Genomic DNA, 27,652 nt, shown 5'->3' on the forward strand with positions numbered 1-27,652 from the left:
AAAATATGGTGAAATGAGAAATACATTTTATTCTAGACTAGTATTAAGGCTAGTAGAAATACTATCCAATGTAGAATGTAGAACTTAAAACTGATTTGATATTGACCATGGCACTTCATGACTGACCGCAATCCTATTTCCATTTGGGAATAAGCCAAGCAATGACAGTGAATATTTCTTCTCTAGAAGAAGAATAAGTAGAGTAATGCAGTGGTCTCCAACCTTGGCAACTTTAAGACTTGTGGACTTCAACTCCCAGAGTTCCTCAGCCAGCAAAGCTTCAACTCTGGGAGTTGAAGTCCACAAGTCTTAAAGTTGCCAAGGTTGGAGACCACTGGAGTAATGAAAGTTTAACACTGTTTAGCTTAATGTCAATAGTTAGAGTTAGATAATTGCCCTCTAATAACTCCTTTGATTTATCTGCCCTTTTCACTGAACATCATAATCAGATTAGAAATAAAAGTGTGCTTTCTTAAACAGGACACTTACAAAAAAACGCAGATTTAGAGAAAATGCATTGCTTTTCATTTTTGTTTAAATTAGGTAAAACATCTTTTTACGAATGAAGATAATATCACAACTTGTTGATAATAGCACAAAGACATTTGTATAACTCTTGGAAAGAAATCACTACTTAATCTCATTTTGTATTTCAAAAATCTTATTTTACAAATGGCTTTAATCCAGATTGATTCTTTGGGCAGTCATTGATACTGTTGAGTCTGATTTTTTTCCTGTGTATATCTATAAATTTCTGCTCTCCATCAAAAATGCCTTTCTGTTTGTATTTTGTAGTTCTCACACTTCAGTGTTCTAAGATTATTTGCCAACACTGGCATGTTCATTCACTGTTTCCTGTGCTAAAGTAAGTGTTTTGCTATACTATACCTGTTGACAGGTCCCTTCCTTATGCTTACTAATATCTCTTCTCTGAAACTTATCTTATATTTCACCTTATATCTATATTCTGCGGGTTATACTTTCTGTGCAGTTTTTTTAACCTTTCCTTCAATTCTGAATAGATATATAGAGCATTGTGTTCTAAGGGAATATATTCACAGCAAAGATAAACTCCCAAGTAGACTCAACGGCGCTCAGAGAGAGTGCTAATGACCAAATGACTGTAATCCTTCCATTCCGCCCTACCATCCTGTCAGAAGCTATCCTTCCATCCCCCACTACCATACAGTCACAATTGATGAAGCTTCTTGAATGAGAAGCAAAGCGGCTTCTCTTTGCTCAAAGAAAAACAGTCCAGTTTCCTTTTTTTTAAAAACAGTACCTTTGAGACATCTATCACTAATATCTTAATTATATTAAACAACTATTTATTAACTTCACATCAGCTTTGATATTTCAACTGCCATCAGGAAAATCAGAAAAATAGTAAAAATTTGATGAAATAATGTTAAGCTATGTACTGGCCAATTACTCCAAACAAAGAAATTATATAGAGAAACTATATAGGGAAACACTGTATATGAATGGAAGGAAAGATGTAACATTGAGGGAGAGGAGCAAAATAGTTAGCTGATAATAATCTATGCTGGCTGGGTACTTCTGTGAGTTGAAGTTAACCCATCTTGAAGTTACAGAGGTTAAGAAATACTGATCTAATGAAGCAAGAGAAATTATTTCTGGAAGAAAACAACAGTTTGCAGAAGGTCCAGATGTCAAACAAGCTAATGGTCCTGAAAGACCTTGTTATTTCTTAATAACTATAGGTCAATATAGGTAGTACATCCGTAGTGGCACAGTGGTTAAGAATGCAGTATTGTGGGCTACTGCAGTTTGGCAGTTCGTTTCGCACTGGCTCAAGGTTGACTCAGCCTTCCATCTTTCCGAGGTGGATTAAATGAGGACCCAGACTGTTGGGGGTCATATGCTGACTCTGTAAACCGCTTAGAGGGGGCTGTAAAGCACTATGAAGCGGTATATGTCTAAGTGCCATTGCTATTCTAGTCCTTGACTTACAACTGGTCAATTAACAACTGTTCAGTTACAATAGCTGCACTACCACCATCACGACTACCATCAGTCATGTGAACACGTTTTGGGAATTTGGTAACTGACTCATCTTTACAGCTGTTTGCAGCATCCCATGACGACGTTACTGCAATTTGTTGTAATTTTTTGGCTGGTTTCTGGCATTCACTTCCAATTTCCAGCAAAATGGTTGCTAGAAGTATTGGGGACAACTGATTTGCTTAATGACTGGGTGATTCACTTAATGACTGTGGCATTTGCTTAAAAACTGCCACAAAAAAAGTGGAGGGGGAAAGCAGGTCCAATCACATGATGCATTGACTTATAATCACAAAAATTCACAACCGTAATTCTGGGCTCAATTAGTCATACATCAAGGACTAGCTATATAAATAATGTTCAAATACTGCTATCCTTTGTACACTTTGATAATAGTTCAATTTTAACAGAATGGTAGTCCAATATGTAGGGAACCATTGGTCCTCCACCTGTTTTCTAGATGATGTGCTATTAGGGGAATAAGGTATATTGTTGTTGTTTTAAATAATATAATGTAATTCTAACATGTCCTTTCATACATTTTTTGTCTTTACATTCTCTTAAGAGTTCTTTTTCACCATCCCTTGTTCAGTTCTGAAATTTAACTGTGCCTTCTCTCTGTGTATGGATCAGTTGGTATCAAAATCCTTTCTAGATCACAAAAGAAGTCACCTATGTGTGAAAAAAATAAATATGTTGTGTGTGAACAGAATGAATAATCACTTTTTCCCCCAGACCTATTTCTAAGGCATTATTATAACAATTATATTTCTCATTTTCTCTTGCAGAAGGATATTAAATTTTGTCAGCCTTTATGTCATATGTAAAAGAAGTAATACTTCATTTTCAGATAACTGGATGGCTATAGTAAGAGTTTTGCTAATATATGCCAGTCTTTCATATGTCACCAGTTCAACCCTTATGGGAACTGACTAGAACTGAAAATTATCATCTGAAAGTGGTTTAGTACTCTTTGTGAAAATTACTAACATAATAAACTCTTCAACTCATCTGTCAGAGAAAAGTGAAAATAGAATGTGGTTGATTGCGTTTGAAAGCAAAGCTCTTAGTCATTTATTCTTAAGAATACCCATAATCTTGAATGGAATATTAAAATATGTGTTATAAACGTGATCAAATTCTGCCTTTGAAATCTTTATTTCTTGATGAGATTAAAGATTTCACTTCTCTTTGTTACAGATCATATTCACTAATCTTCTATAGTTTTGATGAGTATAACACCTCTAATATTAATGTGCAGAAAGTGTCCTTCTCCATCAATTCTCACTTCCATCATCACACCTGAATGCCAATGATTTACAAAGCTAACTATTGCTTCTTTCCTCTGAAAAATGAGGAAGTTGTAAGTCCAGGCAAACATGACCAAACTTAGTCATTTATGTTTTGTGGGAAATTTCCTTCATTTGGAGCTTTCTTTGCACCAAGAAAACCATTTAGTCATGAGTTTTGAATTTCGTTCAGCATAGCTCTCATTCACCTTTTACCTAAAGAAACAAAGTAGCACTCATGAGAGCCAACATATAAATCTGTACAACCTTGAATCGGAATTATTAGCACAACCTTTCTAAGACAAATAGAAAGAGGAAAAACAGATTTTTAAAAAAATAGATGTATTCTATGCAATGCTTTGGGGTCTTGGAAAATAATGGAAGATGGAAAGGAAGCTGAGAATGCAACCTTTTAGAACCATTGGCTTACTTTTAGAGCTACAATTTTTGGATATAATCAATAACTATCAATATCTGCAAGAGACGTATTTTTTTAACCATTGAAAAGGAAATTTGAAGAGTCAACAATACAAATTATCTTGTCAATTCTATAACACTTGAAATGGCTGGATGGAAGTAGTATGTTACCTATAAGATACAGGATGAAGATTGTACTGAATGTCACTGCCCACTTCCATTTTCACACCAACACTTGTGCTGTTAGGTGGAAGCAAACAACAGCACTGTGGAAAAGCAGAGTAAGCAACTCTGTTTAAATGAAATTACTATTATTTGCAGAATTGGATGGTGGAGGAGGTGAGATTGAAGAACAGAAGTTAGCAATATATGTACTCCAAGCATCCAATCTGTGATCTGCAAACTGAGGTTCCCTCAATCAGATTCCTTCAGAAAACCATCTTAGAGTTTCAGCTGCTCTTTTGCTTTCCACTCCTCCCAGGAATTCACGCTAACTGAAGATATAGTCAGTTTTTTTTTATTTCTCACCCAAGTCTTTCTTACAAGAACAAGAAACTTTCTTACAAGAACAAGACATTTTCCATTAGCTGTGTTGTTGAAGAATTGTAAAGTTATATTTTACATCAATGAAACCATAGAAGGTCTTGCAAAAACTTGCAGTAGCGTGATTGGAAGACACTATTTGAAATTCTGGACAATAACAAAGACCACCACACAATTCACTATAATTACAATATATTCTGTGCTCATCTAGGAAATCTTAACTGTATGCTTAACAAAATCATATTAAAAAAATAATTGAGCTAACTTTCTATTGAGAATCTATTCCACAGAAGTCTCAAATTAAGGATATGATGAACACACAATTAATGCAGACTGTTTTTCAAGCATGCATTTTAATATCTAACAACTATTTTTATATAGCATGAATTTAATAAGAACCAAACTGCTATGTTACCTTACAATTTGCTTTTAAAGATACTTCTTTTTTTGCTGACGTTTACCCAGCCAAATGATGCTGACTCTGTGCCTAGTACACAGAAATGTTTACCTTTCCAAACATACTCAGGAACTTAATTTTTGCTATGATTCTTGGAGAAAACACTTGCTTCTCTCACCATGAAAAGGTTAAGCAAACATTGTAGTGATTCCTTTGTCTGACATAAATATGCTAATAAGGCATTATTGTCTCAGAACATGCTGGGACTGGATAGGTTGGTTTATTTTTCAAATCTTTTTTTCCTTGTATCCACTGTTTGCTTCTGTCCAGAGAAAAATCCAGGAACATGCAGACAATCTATACAGTTTTATGTAAGAATTTTGTTGTATATTGCATAATTTTACTATGACACATTCTAAATGCTGTTAATCTTAATATTGTGAACTTTTAGATTTTTGATTAAGGCCCATCTTTAACAAAATAGCTTGAATACAAGCTATTTTAATTCTACAATCATATTTAGGACTTAGAACCCTGAATGACTTGGTGAAGAACAATTTTTCATTGTGTTCTTCACCATTAATAATTAAAAGGTTGCCACTAAATAATACTATCATCAGTTTGGGCCAAGATAATTGCCTGTAATCTTCAACACTGAAGATAGTCCAGAGATTAAATGTCCTCAGCTGTTTTTTCCCACATCCCTATTCAGATCATTTTATTGAATTGTATCTGGTAATAATTTCTGAACTGTGCAATGGATTTGGTATACTTCTAAGAATTCCACAATGCAATCCAATTATGACAGCGTGCAGGGATAATGCTTATTATGTGTTACTGACCATATTTGTGCTGTCTCAAGGATTTCAGTATTTATTTTCTTCATTTCTAGCATTTCTCAAAAACAACTGATGATGTCGATATTTGGTCCATTCTGCTCTTTAACATATTTCACTCTTAAATAAATGTGTATGTTCTGAAACAGAATGTATAAAGAATTAGTATTAAATCAAGGGTGAAATTCAGCAGGTTCTGACAGGTTCTGGAAAACCAGTAGCGGAAATTTTGAATAATTCTGAGAACCGGCAAATACCACCTCTGGCTGGTCGCAGAGTGGGATGGGAATGAAGATTTTGCAATATCCTTCTCCTTGAGTGGAGTGGGAATGGAGACTTTGCAGTATCCTTCCCCTGGAGGGGTGGGAATGGAGATTTGGCAGTATCTTTCCCCTGGAGTGGAGTGGGAATGGAGATTTGGCAGTATCCTTCCCCTGGAGTGGAGTGGGAATGGAGACTTTGCAGTATCCTTCCCTTGGAGTGGGGTGGGAATGGAGATTTGGCAGTATCCTTCCCCTGGAGTGGGGTGGGAATGGAGATTTGGCAGTATCCTTCCCTTGGAGTGGGGTGGGAATGGAGATTTGGCAGTATCCTTCCCCTGGAGTGGGGTGGGAATGGAGATTTGGCAGTATCCTTCTCATGGAGTGGGGTGGGAATGGAGACTTTGCAGTATCCTTCCCCTGCCATGCCCATCAAGCCAAGCCCACAGAACCATTAGTTAAAAAAAATGAATTTCACCATTGTATTAAATATTGTGTCAAGGCTAATGAATAATATCAGATAACAGTGAGGTTGCTTTTTTGGAGTTTCTCACACACAAATTTTAAAAAGCCATCGACCGAGAAAGCAACTGCACCAAAAAGAGGTTACATGTAGCCATTTCCTAACAACCAGTTCCATGATTCTTATATTTACCAATACCTGTCATTTCTAGCTACACCTTACTGCATGATATCAGGTAAGCTCTCCTGTTTTGCATATGCTCCTATTGTGACACAACTTTATTTCACTTCTGAATGCCAATGATTGTTTGGAAAATTCTATAAGGGAGCACTTGCTTCTTGACCTTTATTGGACCATTGGACCTTTAATGGACCATTAGAAACTGTTGGGGGGAGGGTGTTGTTGGTTTTTTTTTAACTGTTCATCTTGAGAAATCCAACGGCCTATAAAAAGAGAAAGAAAAATAAGATTTAGTAGCCAAGCCATTCACTGTGTGGGGTTCCAAAAATTTAAGATGCCATTTGCAATAGTCTCTTTTTTGTGTGCATTACATTTGGGACACATGGTTAAAAATGTCAAAGTTTTGATCATATGATTTCAGTTGCTTTCCCTACCTCTTTGAATATATTTCACCCTTCTCCCCAAATGGAAACGCCTTTTAAGGTGAGAAATTATTAGAAATTGGTAACTTTTTCATTGTTGAAATGTAACAGATATATATACATATATGTTTGATTATTGGCCTGCCACCTTTCTAATTCTAGGCTAAAAAATGTCTTTACCTGCTTATGGAGGATGGGTTTATTAGTTGCTTAAATCCAAAACAGGAATGCTAAAAATGTGTTTGGCATGCACACTTTTTAAGGTGAACTTATCCAACAAAAATCAATATATGAACTTGAAAACACCATAAGTAAAAACTCTGTCTCAACAAATATACGTATATTAAGGAGAAATTCATACACTGTAAACTGAAAACAATGCATAATCTAAAAGTAACAATTTTCCCATTTCTCTATAAACAAACCAAATGTGCTTTATAAAATGCATGGCTCTATAGAGAAATTATCTGTGAATGATGCTTCAAGTTATCCAAAAGACCACTTGCTGAATTCCGTTCAATCTAACTGCTGAGTATCTGTCCTAATACATTATATATACATATACATACATACATACATACATACATACATACATACATACATACATACATATATATATATATATATATATATACACACACACATACATACATACATACATACATACATACATACATATATATATATATATATATATATATATACACACATGCTGCAGGGCTTGGCTTCCCCAGAGAGTATCACTTCCAACATTGCTGAAACTTTTCAGAAGAACCTACTAAAATCTCTTCTTATATTGCCAAGTCTTAATCCTCATATAATAATTTACCTTTCTTAGATAATTTTAGTGGCCTACTTATTTATCAAATGTTTATTGTCTTATAGAAACATATAGAAATAAAAACAATTATAAAACATAAAGAGATTAAAATTACAAACTAAAAAGTGGTTATCTGAAAGCCCTCAAAAGGGCTCATCTCTGAATCCTTAACTCCATTTTAGCCCAGATGGAGCAAAATGGCAGCAAATATCTCTAAAATAACATGCCTGAACATTACCTTGTCCAGAGGTCAGAGTGTACAGAAATCATCACTAAACATTCAGGATATTAATGGACTCCAATGCATGATATGCCATTCAAAAGATTTGAAATTCAATGTTTTCATAGAACTTTCACCAATAGTCTGAAATAGTGAATGCAGCAGTATATCCAGTAGTAAATAGTTCTTCTGTAAGAATATCATTTGTTCTTGTCTTGTGTTTAGGTATAATAAGCAGCTGTCACTTTTAAAAGCTTTAAAAACACAACTTACAAAATCAGCAAACCTGCTATGGGAGATCTTCAGAAAGTTCTTGACAAAGGAGAATATATTCCCTTGAAATCTGCTCCTGTATTTGAAAGTAAATTTGTTCAGGTAATTTATTTTTTGAAGTGCATTTGTTTAATTGGTAGAAAGATTTTCAATTACAGGAACTGAAAAAGTAAGAAAGATAGATAGAAAAGTTATCCTACCACTTGTCCCTTCAGGCTTTTCCCTCAATACCAATATAGAACAGCAGGATTAAGTAGCTTTTATCAGAGAAGTTGTTTAACGTTCTTTCTTTTCTGCCTTGAAACAAGAAATAACTAAATTTTTAAGAAACCACTTTGGATACTGAGAATTCCAATAATTCAATTCAATTCAACCAATTTGGATTAAATATTTTTTATTGATCTTCAAGTCTAGTATTGTAATGTATTGTATTAGTACTAGTACTAATATAATACTAGTATTGTATTACTAGTATAATAATGCCAAAAAATTTCTAGATGTTTTTTCACAGATGTTTGCAATATCTTTTTTTGGGGGGGGGTAGGTTTTATGAGTAGTTATATAGTTTTGCTGCAATTCCATTCCCTATTGAAGCACCATGTCCATTCCAAATTTAAGGTTCATTACTAAACCCCAGAACCTTTAAGCTGTGGATCCTCCTAGGGTTCCCTCCTGTCCCTTCTTTTCATTCCCAATATAAAGCTGCTCAAGTCATCCAGACATTGTATATATTAAATCAAAATTGCAACATACACAAAGGGTTTGCATTCTATGTAAAGCATATGAAATATTTTGCTTGCATATCCTAGTCTACAAGACATGCATCCCTCGTTACTCAGTTCATATAACAATTGGTTGAATATGCAGTGGTTGCATTTTTTTAATAAAACTATAAAAAAAATAAAGCAGCAACACTCAACATTACTATTTCTTTCTTTAACTCCCAAAAGTACTCTTAATGTTAAATTGCTCCCCAGAATCAAGTTTAATTTGGTTTGGTTTGGGCCACATTAACAAAATTCTGTCAAAACTGAATTAAACTGAACTTCTCCAGTTAGCAGCTGATCAACTCAGGAAAGATATTAAAACTACTATATTAATCCTAATCAGAGGTGGGTTCCTACCAGTTCGCACCTATTCGGTAGAACCGGTTCATCAAATCTACCGAACCGGTAAGAAGAGGTTCCACCAGTGGACCCGGAAAGCAAGCCACACCTACAGAAGAGGTTCCAAATTTTTTTGAAACCCACCACTGATCCTAATAGAGGATCTGATTCATATCTTCATGCTTGGTTTCTCAGATCCTTTGAATTCTTATGCAAGGAGTTGGACTAATTGCTTCAAACTCTTACGAGAAAAGGATTATGCAATGCTATGGGTTGAAGTTTCAAGAGACTGCTTTAGCATAGGGGACAATTTTCAATTTCTGTGCCATAACCTCAGGGGAGGAAGGGAAGGAAAGACGTTGAGCTAGCCAAGATCAGAAAATGTGCAATTTGTGTCACTAAAGTGTGCTAAACAGAGTGATCAAGCTGTCAGTGAGTGAAATGCAATTGAAAAGCATTGCTAAACAAGCAAAAATTCCATAATCTAGATAAGCACAATACTCAGGGTGTCTGGACAGAAAATGAGGTTGTCACAACTGTTACTTCCAGCAGCTTGACTAGCCTGCCACAGGCTCTTTTGCAATAGGCAGCTGACATACCACTGGACTAAGCTGATGAGAGTTGTCCAGTGGCTACTCTTAAGGAACCTATTAACCTCAAGGAATAATGTCATAATTCAGGGTAACCCTGTACTTTTCAGCCCTTTGGTCTTGGAGAAAGTGGTGGTGTTAGATGCTAAGGGATCAGTTCTGACTGAAGACCTCAGATTTGATCTCCTGGCTTTCCATTCAAGCCTCCTCCTTCTCCTTCAAGGAAGAATACAAAATGTATTGGCTTAAATTGGTGTGCCAACTATGACCCTTCTTAAGAGAAATTAACTCTATGGTATAGATTTGCTTTACCAGTGGTAAATCTGTACTATTTTCTAAGACTGAATTTAAATAAAAATAGGTACTAATTAATTACTGTGATATATTACTTAGACTCAATTTCGAAGAGATACATGTTTCTGTTTATGTATAAAATTTAGAATAAAGTCACGTAGCTATTCTAATGCTGCAGTTCTTTAGCTTTAGCATTATACTGTATATATATATATATATATATATATATATATATATATATATATATATATATATATATATATATATATATATATATATATATATATATATATATATATATATATATATATATATATATATATATATATATATATGCTCTTTGGGGTGATTAGCAAAACATAATTCTAATGTTTTGGTAAGCAACCAAAGTTCTAATTCAATCAAAAATAAATTATCAGTTGTATAATAGCTAAGCAGGTTTTATCCAGGAACTAATGTACTCTTCAGCTCCACTCAACAAACGGACCTTGTTATAACTATTTAATTCCCATGAATAATTCTCTTCATGCATTGTGCTTTAACACTTGCTTATAACTCGTAATCATTTCATATGCTAATTCTGTTTTGACAAGTCATTGAGGTGGATTTATCTTGTGGTGACTACATGAGTAACTGTTTCATCATCTTGATAATTTTTTTAATAACATGGTTTTTTTCCAAGAATGTATCTATTTTGAGTTCATTCATATACTTAAACTATTATTGTCATCTTTTACTTCTCCCTGCTCTGCTAGAATGCTTTTTTTAAATTTCATCATTCACTTGCATGCCAAAGTTATGTTAGTTTCTGTTAACTGTACTTTTTATTATGCTTGGAACAAACTTTACTCTCTTTTTTTTAGGTAAATAGGAAAGGTGGATCAATTTACCTTCATAATCGTCCCAACTATGTGACTGTGGGCATATGTTCCTCTAGCACAAAATTGTCAAAGCCAAATGTCATGTTGCTTGCCAATTCATCTCCCTATTCCTCCAAAGAAGACCTTTCAGCCTATCCACCATCTACCCAACCCTCACATTCTAAAGAAGAACTGGTACTCACCAGGTGAGTTAACTACTAAAAAAATACTCAGGTATATAGTTATTTACCATAAGTTGATTTGGAGAAACTATGTTATAAAATAAAAGTAATGGTTAGGACAGTGTTTTTCAACCACTGTGCCGCAGCACACTAGTGTGCCGTGACATAGTGTAAGGTGTGCCGTGGGAAAATTACTTTATATATAGTCAATATAGGCACAGAGTTAATTTTTTTTTAACATTTTCTAATGGTGGTGTGCCTCGTGATTTTTTTCATGAAAAAAGTGTGACTTTGCACAAAAAAGGTTGAAAAACACTGGGTTAGGACACCAGGCTAGAAAAGCAATACTGTGGGTTCTATTCCTACTTTAGGCACAAATGAAGCTGAGTAACTTTGGGCCAGTCACTTTCTCTCAGACTTAGGAAGCAGGCAATGGCAAACCACTTCCAAACTATTTTTTTTTCTGATGATGGTTTTCTTAATAAAATGGAAAAATATAGTCTAGATCACAGGGGTCAAACTCATTCGTGTCACGTGACATATTGACGCATCGGGACTTTTTGCCTTTGTGGAGGTGGGATGGGTGTGGCCTGGACGATACATCTAGCCTGAGGGCCGCCAGTTTGACAGGCCTGGTCTAGATGATATGGTATCTAAATGGCCCAAGTAAGTAACAAGCAACATGGCGCTGATGAGGTGTCACCCAAACGGAAACTGGCACCAATGTAAAGTGGGGAAATATGTGCATAGAACATTATAAAATCAGATTGCCCGATAGTGCAAAACTAGAATTGTACCTTAAAAATGTTATGCATTTTTGCATTATTACTTTTTTCTTATCATTCAAGAAGTTGGAAGATCTGTCTGGATTATGTCTATTATTAAATGGCTTCTTTCTATTATATGCACTCACTTTGCCTGTCTTCCTTCATAAAATGTACTGTTTTTAGGCAACCCAAATCATAATGAAATCTGTTTGAAACCACTGCCGAATCTTATCCTGTCTTGTACAAAGTAATGAATTGTTAAAATATTATCTTTCTGAAACTGATATGACAACTTTGTTGCAGGTTCTTGCCTTTGCAGTTTGTAGATCTCTCCATTCACTCCGCTAATAAGAAACGGCTGAAGCTTAAATTGCTGAATGGTCGCGCCTACTACCTAGAACTCTGTGCTTCACCACAGAAGCAGAGTGAGATATTCTCTCAGTGGGTACGGCTCATTAATCTGCTGAAATCTAAATCTGAAGGTCCTTCAATTAATACTCTTTATAAGGATTTTGAAACTCAGGACGACAATAAAGCCATCAGGAGTAAAACAGGAATACAAGTGAGTGTTTACTGGATGGACCCAACATTTCTTCATAAATCAGGAATATTGTCGGAAATGAGACCCTGAGCATTTAAACACCACATATATCAATTGTTCAGTAAAATTGGTGCTTTTGTAAAACTGAATTTTTTAAAAAAGTAACTTCGATGTCAATTTCTTTACCATGTTAGGGAAAGTACCTTATATATAAACTGACCTTTAATTTTTTTTGATATTACTGAAAACTGGTGTGAAGATTTTCTTTTTGCTATGCTTTCATTGCTTTACTCTGAAATGGTCTTATAAGTGTTCAGAGAAGATTGGGTATGTAAGCATGCATTACTTAATAAAAGTATTGGTTAGTGGGTTGGCCTGGCTCAAATTCCTATTTAAGCAGAAGAAAAATTTTGAACCACTAAGATAAAGAGATAGACAGACGGTCAGATGCTAAATAACTCATTCCTTAAGAATCCCTACCTAAAAAAAACGATCATGACAGAAGGAAATCTTTAAAGAGAATATAGTCACCCAGAGCAAATTACACGTTTTGCTGTGTCATACTGTTTTCAAATCAATTAAACATGTAAAATAAACCAATATATCATACACACTGAGGTAATTCAGAAACATTTTATATTGGGCAATTTTATGTTTCACAATTAGTTGCAGTACAATTTTTTTTAAAAAAAAATTCTCCTAAGGTGTTTCATGTGTAACACAAAGGCATGGCAATCCCAAAGGTGCCTTTTCAACTGGGCTGTCTTTGTTTTTCCTTGAAGATGTTTCGCTTCTTATCTAAGAAGCTTCTTCAGTTCTTCAAGGAAAAACAAGGAATGTCATTGTCTTTTGAAAAAAGCACCTTTGGGACAACCACAACCTAGATGACTGAGAATCTCCATCAATAAAAGGCATCACAAGTAATAGAAAAAAAAAAAATCCTGGAGAAATTTTAAGTTGTGGATGAATAAATAAAAACATTCTATTTTTTGAAAACCCAGATTTCAATTCAGTAATTCAATTAATTAATACATTTTCCAGAGTGACAAAATTGACATTTGACCAGCATTATATACATCACATCTCACTAGTAAAAATGTCACTCAATTAAAAACATTTTGTGTTGCTAGACCTGAACATTTCACGCATGATCTGCAGCCAGGGTCTTTTGATGACCAAAAAATTGGCTACCAAAAGACTGAAATGTTACATCTCAAGAATTCTGCAGCTTATTATGTCCTTAAATATTATAAAAATATAGACTTCTCAAGAGCTATTCTAAGGAGGTTTCATAGGAGAGGATTTTTTTTCCAGTCCCATGTCTTTTTTACTGTCAGTCTGCAAACAGCATCAAGCAGACTGCTTACACATGATACAAGATCAGGACACTCTGACCTCAGTATAAGATTGAGCTGTCCTTAATGCAAGTATTTGAAAAGTCTAGAATTAGCTGCATACACTTGGTTAACTTCGACGTGAAAGAAACCATGTCATCTCTGAAAAACAATGAAAAATAATAACTTCTGAATCTTAACCCACAGACCTTTTAAGTCCAAATAACTGGATTTAGTGTGCAGTTATATACATTTAACTGAAATTATTACAAGTGACAAGAAAAATGCAAAAAATAAGCTGCACAGCAGAAATCATTTAAAGGAAATCAGTGACAGCACAGTTAAATATAAATCATACTTATCTATGGAGATTCTCAGTTATCCAGGTCATGGTTGTCTCAAAGGTGCTTTTTCAAGAGGCAACTGGACCTTCTGGTTTTTCTTTGAAGACATTTCGTTTCTCATCCAAGAAGCTTGGTTGAAGAAGCTTCTTGAATGAGAAGCCATACATCTTCAAAGAAAAACCAGAAAGTCCAATTGCCTCTTTAAAAAGCACCTTTGGGACAGAAAACATCAAATCTAATAATAGTTTTAAGCCTATTAAAATATTGCTAATGTGACTTCATATATTCTTTTCTGTTTCTCATTTTGTGCCTCTCATTCTTCCTAATCTACAGGGAAATATTTGGGTCAAATCTTCTAGGTTGCACTCTGAATAATCTCCATAGCAAATTCACAGAAACTAATGGTAGTTTTACTGTACTGAGTTTTATACCAGGTCTTCAGTTTTTGCTACATAAGGCACGATGATGTATGCTTTCTTATTCCTTCTTCCTCAGGAAAAAAACACAATAGAATCTTTTAAAAATCAAGGAGCCAGTCAAGAGGCAACAGAACTGAGTAAGAAAGCATCTTCCAAGCGTGTCACCTATTCAGATGTTGTGGGTTCTATTGCAGAATTTCAGAACAAGAGCCAAACAATAGTATCTTCTGACAGCTACATGAAACAGCCCCATGCAGACTCAGCGAAACAAAACAAATTTAGTCAAGAATTAAGGGGAACACCTACTAGAAAGAAAAAATCTAGGTAAGTGAATATAGGTCGATGTGCATACACCAGTGGTGGGATTCAGTCAGTTCTCACCACTTCGGGAGAACCGGTTGTTAACTTTCTGAGCAGTTTGGTGAACTGGTTGTTGGAAGAAATCATTAGGGCACAGAACCAGTTGTTAAATTATTTGAATCCCACCACTAGCATACACACACATATAGATATACGGACATATGCAGACATATGTACAATACATATATTTTCCACCTTCTGTTTCAGCGTAGAGTTTTTATACCAGTACATCTGGTTTGTAATGCAGCTATTGAAGCACTTTACATATTCCTTGGTCCTAAGACCCCAGTTATTAAGCACACCAAAGGGATGGTGAACCATAGAATTTAGAATTTAGATCTAGATCAGAAAGAAGAAAATACCAAAAGATAATTCTACATCTGAATGTCTAAAATGAAAGTAATATAAATCTAAAACCAAGATGAGCTTATATTCAGATTTATTATCAACTTTGAACAACGGACATTTTGCATTACACAGGACTATTTTAATAGAGCACTCATCTAACATTTTCTGGTTGTACAATCTCAAATTTCTTAATATTCTTTTAACTTGCATTTGGGGGGGAAATTAAACAAAATGTACAAACAATGCAATAAAATACAGCAGCAGTCCCCAATTTGATGGCCTCCAATTATCTGAAATTCACCTCCCATAATTCCTAGCTGACATGAACAATTTAGAATTTCACATTTTCTGTAGAGGAAGGAATTTGTATTGGAGTTTGGAACTGCAAGATATGGGTTTTTCTTCTCTATTGATTACAAATTGATTAATTCTGCAAAGAATGATAAAACTGCCTGTCCAAATATATCTTACCTGAAGTAGTAAATTGGACGAAAGCATTTTAATACGGAACAAATATCAATGAATAGCCTCGTGTTCTTCTGCAACTGTTTATCACACTGCAAAGAGGCCTACAATTTTTTAAACATCTAAATAAACAGCTATACAAACTTTTAAGTCAGCAACAATTGATTCCTTATCATAGGTTTGGGAGAGATCCCAACACTGTTGAGGTGAACCAGGGAAATTTGTAAGGAAACAGCACTGAAAGGAGATGAGTAAGCCAGCTCCCCACACACTATGAACTCTTCTTCTGGCAAAACATGGGGCTTGATTCCTTCAAAGCCATTACAACTTTCAATTTTGTTACCTACTTCAAATGTCCCTGCTTTTGTTTAATAAAAGCAAGGAATATCTATTTGCTGCTGTGTATAATTCAGCTTTAACTTAAATCCTCACCATAGAACCTTACTAGTTTTGACTGTCCTTATTGCTTGCAGGGAAAGGGCATCTTTTTCCAGAAGTGAAAAACGACTGCATTCTTCAGGTAGGAATAAATTTCATATCAAAGTGGATTAGGGCCAGCAGGCAAAGTTTGAAACACTGGAAAGCTCTTAGGAACAGGCAGTTTCCAGGTTAAAGAAATAATTGAACTAATATTCAATTTAAAACGGCTTTCAGAATTATGTAACTGTGAAAGTATCAAGATCTTGCAGCGATAAAGAGCATTTTTACTACCTCTGCCTTATATGCAGCATCAATTCCTGAACAAAATTGACTTACCTCTAGTGATTTATTCAGTGGTAACTTAAATTAGAAAAATTTACAGATGATCCTCAACTTACAACCATAATTTGTTATGGGCCAGGATTTCCATCATTAAGTTGGTGCAGCCGTAAAGCAAGGCATTGTGTGATCGGATTTGCTTACAACCATTTTTATCATGGTCATTAAGCAACCCACATTTGTCATTTGTCATTTATTGGACATTTATAGGCCGCCCTTTTCCCTGAGGGGACTCAGGGCGGCTTACAATCAAAAAGGAAAGGGAGTGTAGGACAATACAAAAGAAATGTGAACAAAAATAAATTAAACAGTAAAACTCAACATTCACTCAGCATTCGGGAGGGGCGAAAGTAGACTTATCCCCAGGCCTGACGGGCTAGCCAGTTCTTGAGGGCTGTGCGGAAGGCCTGGACGGTGGTGAGGGTACGAATCTCCACGGGGAGATTGTTCCATAGTGTCGGAGCCGCAACGGAGAAGGCTCTCCTCCGAGTAGTCGCCAGTCGGCACTGACTGGCGGATGAAATACGGAGGAGGCCAACTCTATGCGATCTGATGGGACGCAGGGAGGTAATTGGCAGAAGGCGGTCTCTCAAATAGCCAGATCCACTACCATGGAGCGCTTTATAGGTGGTGAGTAGGACCTTGAAGTGCACCCGGAGATCGACAGGTAGCCAGTGCAGCTCACGGAGGATCGGTGTTATGTGGGCGAACCGTGGTGCGCCCACGATCACTCGCGCGGCCGCATTCTGGACTAGCTGAAGTCTCCGGATGCTCTTCAAGGGCAGCCCCATGTAGAGCACATTACAGTATTCCAGCCTGGAGATCACAAGGGCTCGAGTGACTGTTGTGAGGGCCTCCCGATTCAGGTAGGGCCGCAACTGGCGCACCAGGCGAACCTGGGCAAATGCCCCCCTGGTCACAGCTGAGAGATGGTGGTCAAAAGTCAGCTGTGGGTCCAGGAGGACTCCCAAGTTGCGGGCCCTTTCTGAGGGGTATAAGTTTTGTCCCCCCAGCCTGAGTGATGGTATGTTGGTCAAATTTTTGGGAGGAAAACACAACAGCCACTCGGTCTTGTCTGGGTTGAGTATCAGCTTGTTTGCTCTCATCCAGTCTTTAACGGCTTCTAGACCCCGGTTCATCACGTCCACCGCTTCATTGAGTTGGCACGGGGCGGACAGATACAACTGTGTATCGTCCGCATATTGGTGGTATTTTATCCCGTGCCTTCGGATGATCTCGCCCAGCGGTTTCATGTAAATGTTAAATAGTAGGGGGGATAGGACCGACCCCTGCGGCACCCCATAAGTTAGGGGCCTCAGGGACGATCTCTGCCCCCCCACCAACACCGACTGCGACCTGTCCGAGAGATAGGAGGAGAACCACTGCAAAACAGTGCCGCCCACCCCTATCTCCCGCAGTCGTCGCAGAAGGATACCATGGTCGATGGTATCGAAAGCCGCTGAGAGGTCCAGGAGAACTAGGATGGAAGCATGGCCTCCATCCCTAGCTCTCCAGAGATCATCGGTCAATGCGACCAAAGCGGTTTCTGTGCTGTAACCGGGTCTGAAGCCAGACTGGAAGGGGTCAAGATAGTTAGCTTCCTCCAAGGTACGCTGAAGCTGGAGAGCCACCACCTTCTCAACAACCTTCCCTACAAAGGGGAGGTTGGAGACTGGACGATAGTTATTAAGAACAGCTGGATCCAAGGACGGTTTCTTCAGGAGGGGTCTTACCACCGCTGTCTTGAGCGCGGTGGGGAAGCACCCCTCCCGAAGAGAGGCGGTAACAACCGCCTGGATCCAGCCTCGTGTCACCTCACTGCTGTTGGCAACCAGCCAGGAGGGACACGGGTCCAGTATGCAGGTGGAGGCACTCACAGCTCGCATAGCCTTGTCCACATCCCCAGAGGCAACTTCCTGAAACTCAACCCAGAGATGGTTTGCCAAGTCTTCTCCTTGTGTCTCGGCTGGATCTACTGGGGTGGAGTCCAGGTCCGCTCGAAACCGGGCAACTTTGTCCGCCAAGAACTGGACATACTCCTCAGCTTTACCCTGTAGGGAGTCCCCCGTCTCCCTCCTATTTAGGAGGGAGCGGGTTATCCTAAACAGGGCGGCTGGGCGGGACTCGGCGGACGCTACCAAGGAGGCAATATATGTTCTTTTTGCTGTTCTTAAAGTCCGAATATACTCCTTGGTGCATGCTGTTAAAAGTGCCCGTTTCGACTCGGACCTATCGGACCTCCACGAGTGCTCTAGGCGTCTCCTCTGACGCTTTACCTCCCGGAGCTCCTCAGTGAACCAAGGAGGTCTCCACACACTCATCAAGCAATCCAGTTGATATATTGCTTGCCTGAAACAGATTGGAAAGGTTGCAAATCATGATCACATGACTGCAGAATGCTGCAATTGGTCATAAATCCAAGTTGGCTTCCAAAAATGCCTGTATTGGGATCATGTGGCACAAAGGTGGTGTGATGGTTGTAAGTGCAAGGGCTAGTCATAAATCACTTTTTCTGAGGCCATAACTTTGAACTGTTGTTAAACAAACAGTTGTAAGTCGAGGACTATCTGTAATGCAATTTGGTATGGCATCTTTCTGCAAATTATGCAGCTAGAGTGAAAGGCATCAGCCTTAAGCATTCTTAATCATTTATAAAGTCTTGAGCTTCCGCACACGAAAAAATACTTCTTCCTATATATCTTTGACAGGCCACTGAAATCATTAGAAGCTTTTGTTGCTGGGAAATGTCCCGTGAATTTATGTTTGGTATCAGCAGGAAACTTTTTCTGTTATGGCACTCATTGTTACAATAGTCTCTCTTGGAATAGGCGATGCACTGGCTTTATTACAATTTAAACACATGATGAATTTTAAATTTGCTTTGGCATTTTAGGAAGCCTCTAAAACTGTTCATGGCTACTGGTTTTATTACATTTTATGATTTCTTACTGTACTTTTTATCGTACCTAATCGTACATTTAACACTCCATGTAAGCCAGAAGTGTTTTGCATGACAGACTGTATATTTTATTCTGAGTAAAATCAAATAAACGTTACTAGTAATAAGATTACTAAACCTTAAAGTATACTAAAGAGGACATATTCAGTTACTGATTTGAACAACATTTTAAATAGTTGGTCCCAACTTCCTCAATCCATGCATTGGCTTGGAATATTAATACAGATGAAATCTACCCATTTTACCCGTGGAAAGTCTCAGATCCTTTAAATTCCTCTACATTACTATTCTTTTCATCATTCCAGTCCCATAATATTCCCTTGTGGCACTGATCAATGCACTCTTCCCTCACCAGTCTTTCCTGGTTTTAATTCTTTTTCACAGCACATTTCATCATCACAATTACAGCATCAGTACCAATTATTGTTTCTGCACCCAAACTCATTATTTACTCACAGAGAGAAATGAAACATAGCTCTCTACATGAACTTATCATTCCTTTACCTTTAACATAACATTCCTTTATCAGACGTCTTATCACTGAAGCCCTCTTATCCACCTTGAGAAGGCACAAAAACTTGCCACACCCCCAATTCTGGTGTCCCAGGCAGCCTTGAGTAATTCTAAATATTAATAGATGAGTACAGATTTATAAATCCTTAGTAAGACCACATCTGAAAGACTGTGTCCAGTTTTGGTCTCATTACAAAAAAAATGTTGAGACTTTGGAAAAAGTGCAAAGAAAAACAGTTAAAATGATTAAAGGCCCGGAGATAAAAACATATGAAGAGTGGTTAGAGGAATTGGGTATGACTAGTCTAGAGGAAAAAAGAGACTAGGGATGACATGATAGCAGTATTCCAGTATTTGAGGGGCTGCTACAAAGAAGAGGGGGTCAATTTATTTTACAAAGCACCAGAAGGCAAGACAAGAAACAATGGATTGAAACTAATCCAGGAAAGAAACAACCTGGAATTAAGGAGAAACTTCCTAACAGGGAGAACAATTAGCCAGTGGAACAGTTTGCCTTCAGAAGTTGTAGGTGCTTCATCACTGGAGGTCTTTAAGAAAAGATTGGACAATCACTTGTTGGATAGGGTCTCCTGCTTGAGCAGGGGGTTGAAATAGACCTCCAAGTTCCCTTCCAGCTCTTTTCTGATTGATTCTGCTCAGGCCTGATGTATATCACTTTCTCTTCCAAAATTATCCACCGAGTTTAACCCCATGCTCCCAAGACTGGGAACAATAAACTCCTCACTATTCTCTTTTTGTATCTGGAGAACAAAGCCATTTCTCCCCAATCTCAAAATTTATATCTACTGAATCAGGTTGTGGAAACTACCTAGATCTTTGTATATTAAATTACCAAAGTAATACCATAATTATGTCCTGCACCTTTTCATTGTCACTACCAACCACAATTCTTAACTGCAAACTGCAACCAGGCAACCACTAATAATTACATGGATGGTTTAAGGCCTAAGTCTGAGCAGAATCAAGAACCTGATTCTGAAGTCCTTCTCCTCATCAGACATTTTGAGTATTTCAAATTTCTGGCTGAATTTGGGCTTTTCCAGAGGCATGGTAGGTTTAACTGACAACGTCCCCAGACATGCGATACATACATTTTGCCTGACAGTTTAGATTGGGTTTATTTAAACTTTCCACAATATTCCAGCATAAGAGTCATTTTAAGCAATCAAAGCCAAAAATCAAAAACCCAATAATTACTGCAATTCTAAAGACTGCTTTTCCTCATTTTTTTTCTCCACAATTATCAATGGTCCCATTTAAAATGATCAGACCTGGGATTGACTATTCCAACAGGAATACGTGTAAACGTATATGTTGTGCTTACAATACACAACTCTGAAACAGAGTATAGCTAGAATTTTGCTTCTACTTGGGAGAACCGTCACATTATCCAGTGTTGTAAATCAAATTTGTATTATTTTCATCTGTAAAACTTGAACAATAAAGATTCAGTAAGAAAGCTTCTGAACACACAGTGTAGATTCTATCCAATTCATTAACTCAAATTGAACCAAAATCACAGAAGGTGTACTCAAGAGAATGACATCAGCAGCGCTTCTCTTCATCTAAAGCAGTATTTCACAATCTTTGCAACTCTGATTTGAATGCATTAAATTCCTAGAATTTTTAGCAATGATTAAGCTGGCTGGTTGTTGAAGTTCACACAAAGGTTGCAAACACTGATCTAATGTGAGCCATGCATACTTTCAGACACTTGTATATAATAGATGGGAGATTTCTCTGTGAAACTTATGAAACAACTTATATACAGTATTTAATAATAGCTAAATAGCTTTTAAAATAGAAAGAGAATGCCCCTCATTCTCTTTCTATTATTTCATTCATCTGCCAATTCTTTAAAACTCTGCCCATTTTTTCCTGCTGTTTTCTTCAGAATTACTGAAAATTACTTTCTAGCCTGTTTACCTAACCCAGAGAGGATAACTTATTAGCAGAAGTAGGTTTTTACACAGGCCACAACCATGCTTTAGGATCTGTATTCATACAGTATACAGAAAATGGTTAGTTCTATCAAAAGCTCATTCATGCAAATCATAATTAGTGACAAGGAGGTTGGTCACCAACCTTCATTATTCCCAAGCACATTTTCTCTGCAAAACCAAAGAAATCAGGAAAAAAAATCAATTCTTTAATCAGAAATTCTATTTTAAACTCCTAAGCATTAAAAGTCTGCCTTTCAATTACCAAAAAAAAACCCTCTCCAACTCAACTTTTCAAATCAGTCAGTGACTCACAAGCAGCTCATGAAAAGCCAATCAGATAGTGGAAGCTAACCCATAGTACTACAACATGACCCTCATGAGGAGGCAGGTTGACATTTAGATGGAAGAAAGAATGGGAGAGGCATTTCCTGAAAAGGCCTGGGATAAGTGGGGGGGGGGGAGCAAGTGAAGACATAAAGCACCCTTAAAGCTTTACTGACATTTGAAACTGTGTTACTGATTGAAAACCAATCAAAATGACCTTTATTAACTTAGTAGTTTCTTTTGAATACTCATGTTCTGTGACTAACAGTAATCCAAATCCACATTCCTATTCCTATGTACGTATCTCTGCAAATCTTCATGAAACCAATCCTTCAAACATATGAAAGAATATATATAACATAAATGGAACTCCTGATTATATACACAGTATACATTGGAAGTATATAATGCAAATGGGGTAAGAAGTGGCACTAGCAATGTATATTGATAGAATTATATGTCAAGTGCCTAGTATCTTGCTTAGTCAGAAGCATCCCAGCACTCAAATTTTATTGTCAGGATCTCTATTTGCATTGTGCTCAAAGAAGTTGAATGGGGGTGATGGCACTTTTTATCTCGGGCCTAAGTTGTAGAAACATGAATCTTTTTTATCGTTGTCTGGGCTATCAATTAGAATTTTAATTCTTTGTAATTTAATTTTTATTGCATAAATTGCATAGTCATATTTACAATATTCTATTTTTAAAAACTCACAACCACTCATTGTTTGGTACTCAACACAAAAGCTAAGAACTATGTTCGGCTGCCTTGTGACTCACTACATTTTCCCTTGAGAAAAATAGTACTCATCACACCTCCTGGAACCAATTAACAATGAGTACTGAGGTACCACTGTATAAAAATAAATGAATGTAGTTTTATATATCTATATATACACCTTGTTTCCCCAAAAATAAGACAGGGTCTTATTTTCTTTTGACCCTGAAATAAGCACTTGGCCTTATTTTCGGGGAGGTCTTATTATTTTGGAGGTGCAAGAGGTAGAGAGCGTGGTGACTTCATGGCTGCTGCTGTGTTGCAATATTTTCAGGGAGGGCTTATTTTCAGGGGAGGGCTTATCTTAGCGCATGCACTCAAAAGCCCAATTGGGCTATTTATCCATGGAGGTCTTATTTTCGGGGAAACGGGGTATACACACACATATATTTGTATTTGCAGATCACTTCTATAGATAGTAAAAACTGACTCTTTCCTTATTATCTTTCTTTTCTTTCCCCAACCTTTTCCCACACCATTGCTTTTTCTTGCTGTCCTGGACTTCTCAAATTCTTTAGTAATTTCCAGTGTAGCTGTAGCTGTTTTCCCTCTGGTTGTCCTTTCTGTCCCATTTCTGCTTTAAGTCACTATGCTTTCAAAAATTTACATTTTTCTTGTACCTCAGATCCTCTACCACACTTCATCTCCCCCACCCCTCACCCATTACTTTGATACATTCTTCTCAATACATGCATGCCAAGGAGTTTGTTTGTTTTCAAACAGTGCTTTCCACAGTTTTTCAACATCCATAAGATCTACTTTTAAAATTGTATTTCACAGAACTATCACAGCTATGTTCTTATTATACCAAATAACTGAGATACACAGCAGCAATTTATAATGGATAAAACAACTGATTTTAAAAACTCTCTTGTATCTTTGAAATGGATGAAAGAAAACTAGCCTGTAAGTAGGTATACTTCTCATTATAAACATTAATTAACAATTTTAAAAGATGGATAATTGACTAAAGCTGGGAAAGCGAGTCAGTTTTGTCTAAATCCTCAAAGCCCTGCCCAATCTGGCTATACACACATACTTCCTTTTGATGCTTTTTCCTCTATCTCTCTCTTTTTCTCTTACACTTTTTAATCTGTTTCTCTGGGCTATATTTTCCTCATGTTCCTCCTGTTTTTTTACAGGAATCCTAAAAAATATCAGTCACTCTGAACTACTTTATAACAAATAATATTGAAAAATTGTGCTGTCATATAATTGATATGAAAAGAAACTAAGCTGAAGATGCAAAATGAAAGAAGAAAACAACGTGATCAATGTGAAAATGGAGTAAAAGTCAGAAACTGTATGAGTGTTCTCTTCCAGTATATAAAACTATTGAAATATCAGTGTGCATTTTGGGTTTTTAAACAAATAATTTACCCACAAGAAAAATGCGTGTACCTGACGACTGGTGTTAATTCTTTATTTCATTCTAATTAAATTATTTATCTACAATATACAAAAACTAAAAAAAACCTTTAAAAATACAAGAGAAAATAAACACAAATTAAATCAGACTTCCTTCACAAAATGTATGAATAACTATATTTTTAATTAATTATTAAAGATGTATTCATTATTCACTGTTTCATAAAATCATGATATCTCTTTCCACATTTTCTGGTATCCTTTTTCTAATGTCAAAAGCTTTTTAATGTTCTAAAGGCGCCTTTCTAGTTTTTATTGTTTAAACAAAGCAAAAATCTATTTTTAAAAAAATGCTTTTATTTTATATATTAAAGGCAATGGTTAATGTTTCTTTCCTATCATCTACAACTGATGGTTGTTGGATTTCTTTGCAAAGTTTTGCTATAAAACTTGTGCATGCTTAATATATTTCCTACCATTTTAGTTTATTTGGAAATATCTTTACATTTATGATTGAATCAAAAGTCTACTTGCAACATAGAATTTCTTAATCATTTTTCTATAATTTTCTACTGGAAAATCTTGATTCCTAATTTTAAGCCCAATAAAAATATTTTACTGATGCTTATGGTCATTTATCAAACAAATTTGTAAATAGCCAGACAGGTATACCATACAGACATTTTCCCACTATAAATATATAAAATTGATTTATTTATTTATCCAGTAAATACAATAAACTAAGATTTCTTTATTCATGGTTTACTGAATAAGCTATATTTGTTTCCAGAACAAAGGAGACCATAAATAATTAAACCATTCTATGATTCAGCCACTGACTTTCCACTTCTGCTATGTATCCTGTTTCCCCCCCAAAAAGCTACTCCTCTTTTCTCATGTAATTTCATGAGTGCTTACCTATTGCTATGCTTTCTCAATGTCTCTCAGTGTGAAGAAGTTCCAGCACAGGCATCACTTGGAAGAAAGATCACTAATATTTTTAATGGCTTTACAGATAGTCCTTGACTTACAACATTTCGTTTAGTGACTGTTCAAAGTTACAACGGCGCTGAACAAAGTGACTTCTGATTGTTTTTCACATTTATGTCCATTGCGGCATCCCCATGGTCAGTAATCAAAATTCAGATGTTTGGCAACTGGCTCAAATTTATGCCGGTTGCATTGTCCTGGAGTCATATGATCACTTCTGCCACCTTCTGCAAAGTCAATAGGAAGTCAGATTCACTTATCAACCATATTACTAACACTGCAGTTACTAAGTGCAGTGATTCAATTAACAACTGTGGCAACAGTTGTTACATTTTGGGCTCAATTGCCATGGTGTGGTGAGGACTACCTATATTTACAAGTATACAATAGTAGCAATGAAAACAAACAGGATATAGATTTGCTTCCATTGAAAAAAAACTGAAGAGAGATACTGAGTAGTAGCAGCAGCAGTTGAAATATGAATAGGAGTGCCAGTAGTTGGAACCCCAGAAGCTGAAATGAAAATATCAGCTATTTTTTTCATTTCCTTTACTGCCTGTCCTTTTGCTGCCAAAGTACTAAGGACCAATTTCATCTTGAACTGATGAAAGCATTTAGTGAGAGAGGAAATGGTCTTGTTTTTTTTCTAAATGTTGGATACAACAAAGCCTTGGCCCTCAGGTTACTGAGCAAGCATTTTCCTGATGAAGTTTAACTCAACAGTGGGCAGCTGGAAGTCGAGGGATGCATGTGCTCCATTTATCCCTTCTTTGCCATCCATTTTTTTTCACATCCTGCAGACTTTTTCTGACAAGTATTCTCTCCCCAAAATGGCAAAGATAGCAGGCTGATGTTATCAAAGTTTGAAAGTTAGACAAAATCAAGTCTAGAATGGGAGATATCCAGGAAGTCTACCAGCACTGTATATTAGACTGGAAAGTTTTTTTAAAAAACTAGAAAAAATAATAGCAGATTATTTACATATTATTGCCAAGAAAACTGAACTCAGAATCATGCGCATCCTAACTTTTTGTGGGAAAGTCATGTTTTGTGATTCGTGATTTAATGCCCAATAGATTAAATAAAAAATAAAATGGAGGTGGTGGCTAAGATGCTGAGTTTGTCGATCGAAAGGTTGGCAGTTCGATGGTTCGAATCCGTGGCACCACGTAATGGAGTGAGCTCCTGTTATCTGTCCCAGCTTCTGCCAACCTAGCAGTTTGAAAGCACATAAAAATGCAAGTAGAAAAATAGGGAACAAGATAACAGCATTCTGTGCGCATTTGGCATTTAGTCATGCTGGCCACGTGACAACAAAGATATCTGTGAACAGCATTGGCTCTTCAGCTTTGAAATGGGGATGAACATCGCCCCCTAGAGTCGGGAACGACTAGCACACTACCTTTACTTTACATGTATTAAATAATTTCATAAAACTAACATAATGCAAAAAATATTCTTCAGAGGCAACAGGATGAATCATCTATGAAACAGAAATTGTATTTGCTGTAGGCATTCTCCAAACTGTACTTCAAAAAAACACAGATGATGTGTCATTATGAAATATTCTGCAGTAAGTGAATTATTACATCATAATCAGTTGCAGGAGAGTTATAGACTGATAGTTCCTCTCTAGTTTACTGAAAGAATTTTCTGAAATAAATGTGCATGAACACTGGAAGGACAACGTTTTCTCTACTACCACATTCACAGATGACACATATCCTTCTTTGGGCTCTCTAGCCATATGTCTCTAGAGAGCTAGAGAGAATAAAAATATAAAAAATAAAAAAATATTTTCTTTCCTAATTGTGATAAGCTTTTAATTATTAGTTTAAACTACAATAACCATATGTCAATTACTGCAAAGGGCAGTTGTTTACTACAGAAAGTTGTCCTTTAGATTTTTTTTTTCTTCAGAAACTCACCTTTGTCCTTTTTGCCATTTACTATTCCTGTAGAAATGATACCACTTAATGCAGACTTACTTATTACAAAAAATCTCTTTGATGCTTACTTATAACTTCATAGCCTTTTATGTTTTTTAGATATTTTGCTGGAATAAATATTTTTGTAAACTTTTCCTTGGTTTTGTTCTCGAATGTTCCTTTAAAGTAAACATAAACACACACACACACACACAAACACACACACACACACACACACACAAATATACATATACATATATATATGAGTTACAACCCCCGGTATGCCCAAATATGGGAGGAAGATCACTACTTCCA

General features: G+C 36.5%; 1 protein-coding gene across 3 annotated transcripts; it reads left to right on the forward strand.

Annotated features, from left to right (window-relative positions):
• Positions 1-301: 301 nt before the first annotated feature.
• Positions 302-25,042, forward strand: GARIN2 (golgi associated RAB2 interactor family member 2). Of its 3 annotated transcripts, none has more exons than XM_087721122.1 (7): positions 302-865; positions 8,098-8,247; positions 10,999-11,201; positions 12,248-12,506; positions 14,659-14,906; positions 16,229-16,275; positions 23,570-25,042. In XM_087721122.1, the coding sequence occupies exons 2-7, from the start codon at positions 8,164-8,166 to the stop codon at positions 23,632-23,634; spliced, it is 906 nt and encodes a 301-aa protein (XP_087577248.1). In that variant the 5' UTR covers positions 302-865; positions 8,098-8,163; the 3' UTR covers positions 23,635-25,042. The 3 variants fall into 3 exon arrangements, with proteins under 3 accessions (XP_087577248.1, XP_087577241.1, XP_087577255.1); XM_087721115.1 differs by lacking the exon at positions 302-865 and adding an exon at positions 4,986-5,042; XM_087721129.1 differs by lacking the exon at positions 302-865 and having other exon boundaries at positions 7,539-8,247; positions 24,194-25,042.
• The last annotated feature ends 2,610 nt before the right edge of the window (positions 25,043-27,652 follow it).

Source organism: Thamnophis sirtalis, unplaced genomic scaffold, assembly GCF_051295495.1.
Source record: "Thamnophis sirtalis isolate CommonGarterSnake01/CBP01778 unplaced genomic scaffold, rThaSir2_p1.2 scaffold_1, whole genome shotgun sequence".
In the NCBI taxonomy this organism is placed as follows: domain Eukaryota; kingdom Metazoa; phylum Chordata; class Lepidosauria; order Squamata; family Natricidae; genus Thamnophis; species Thamnophis sirtalis.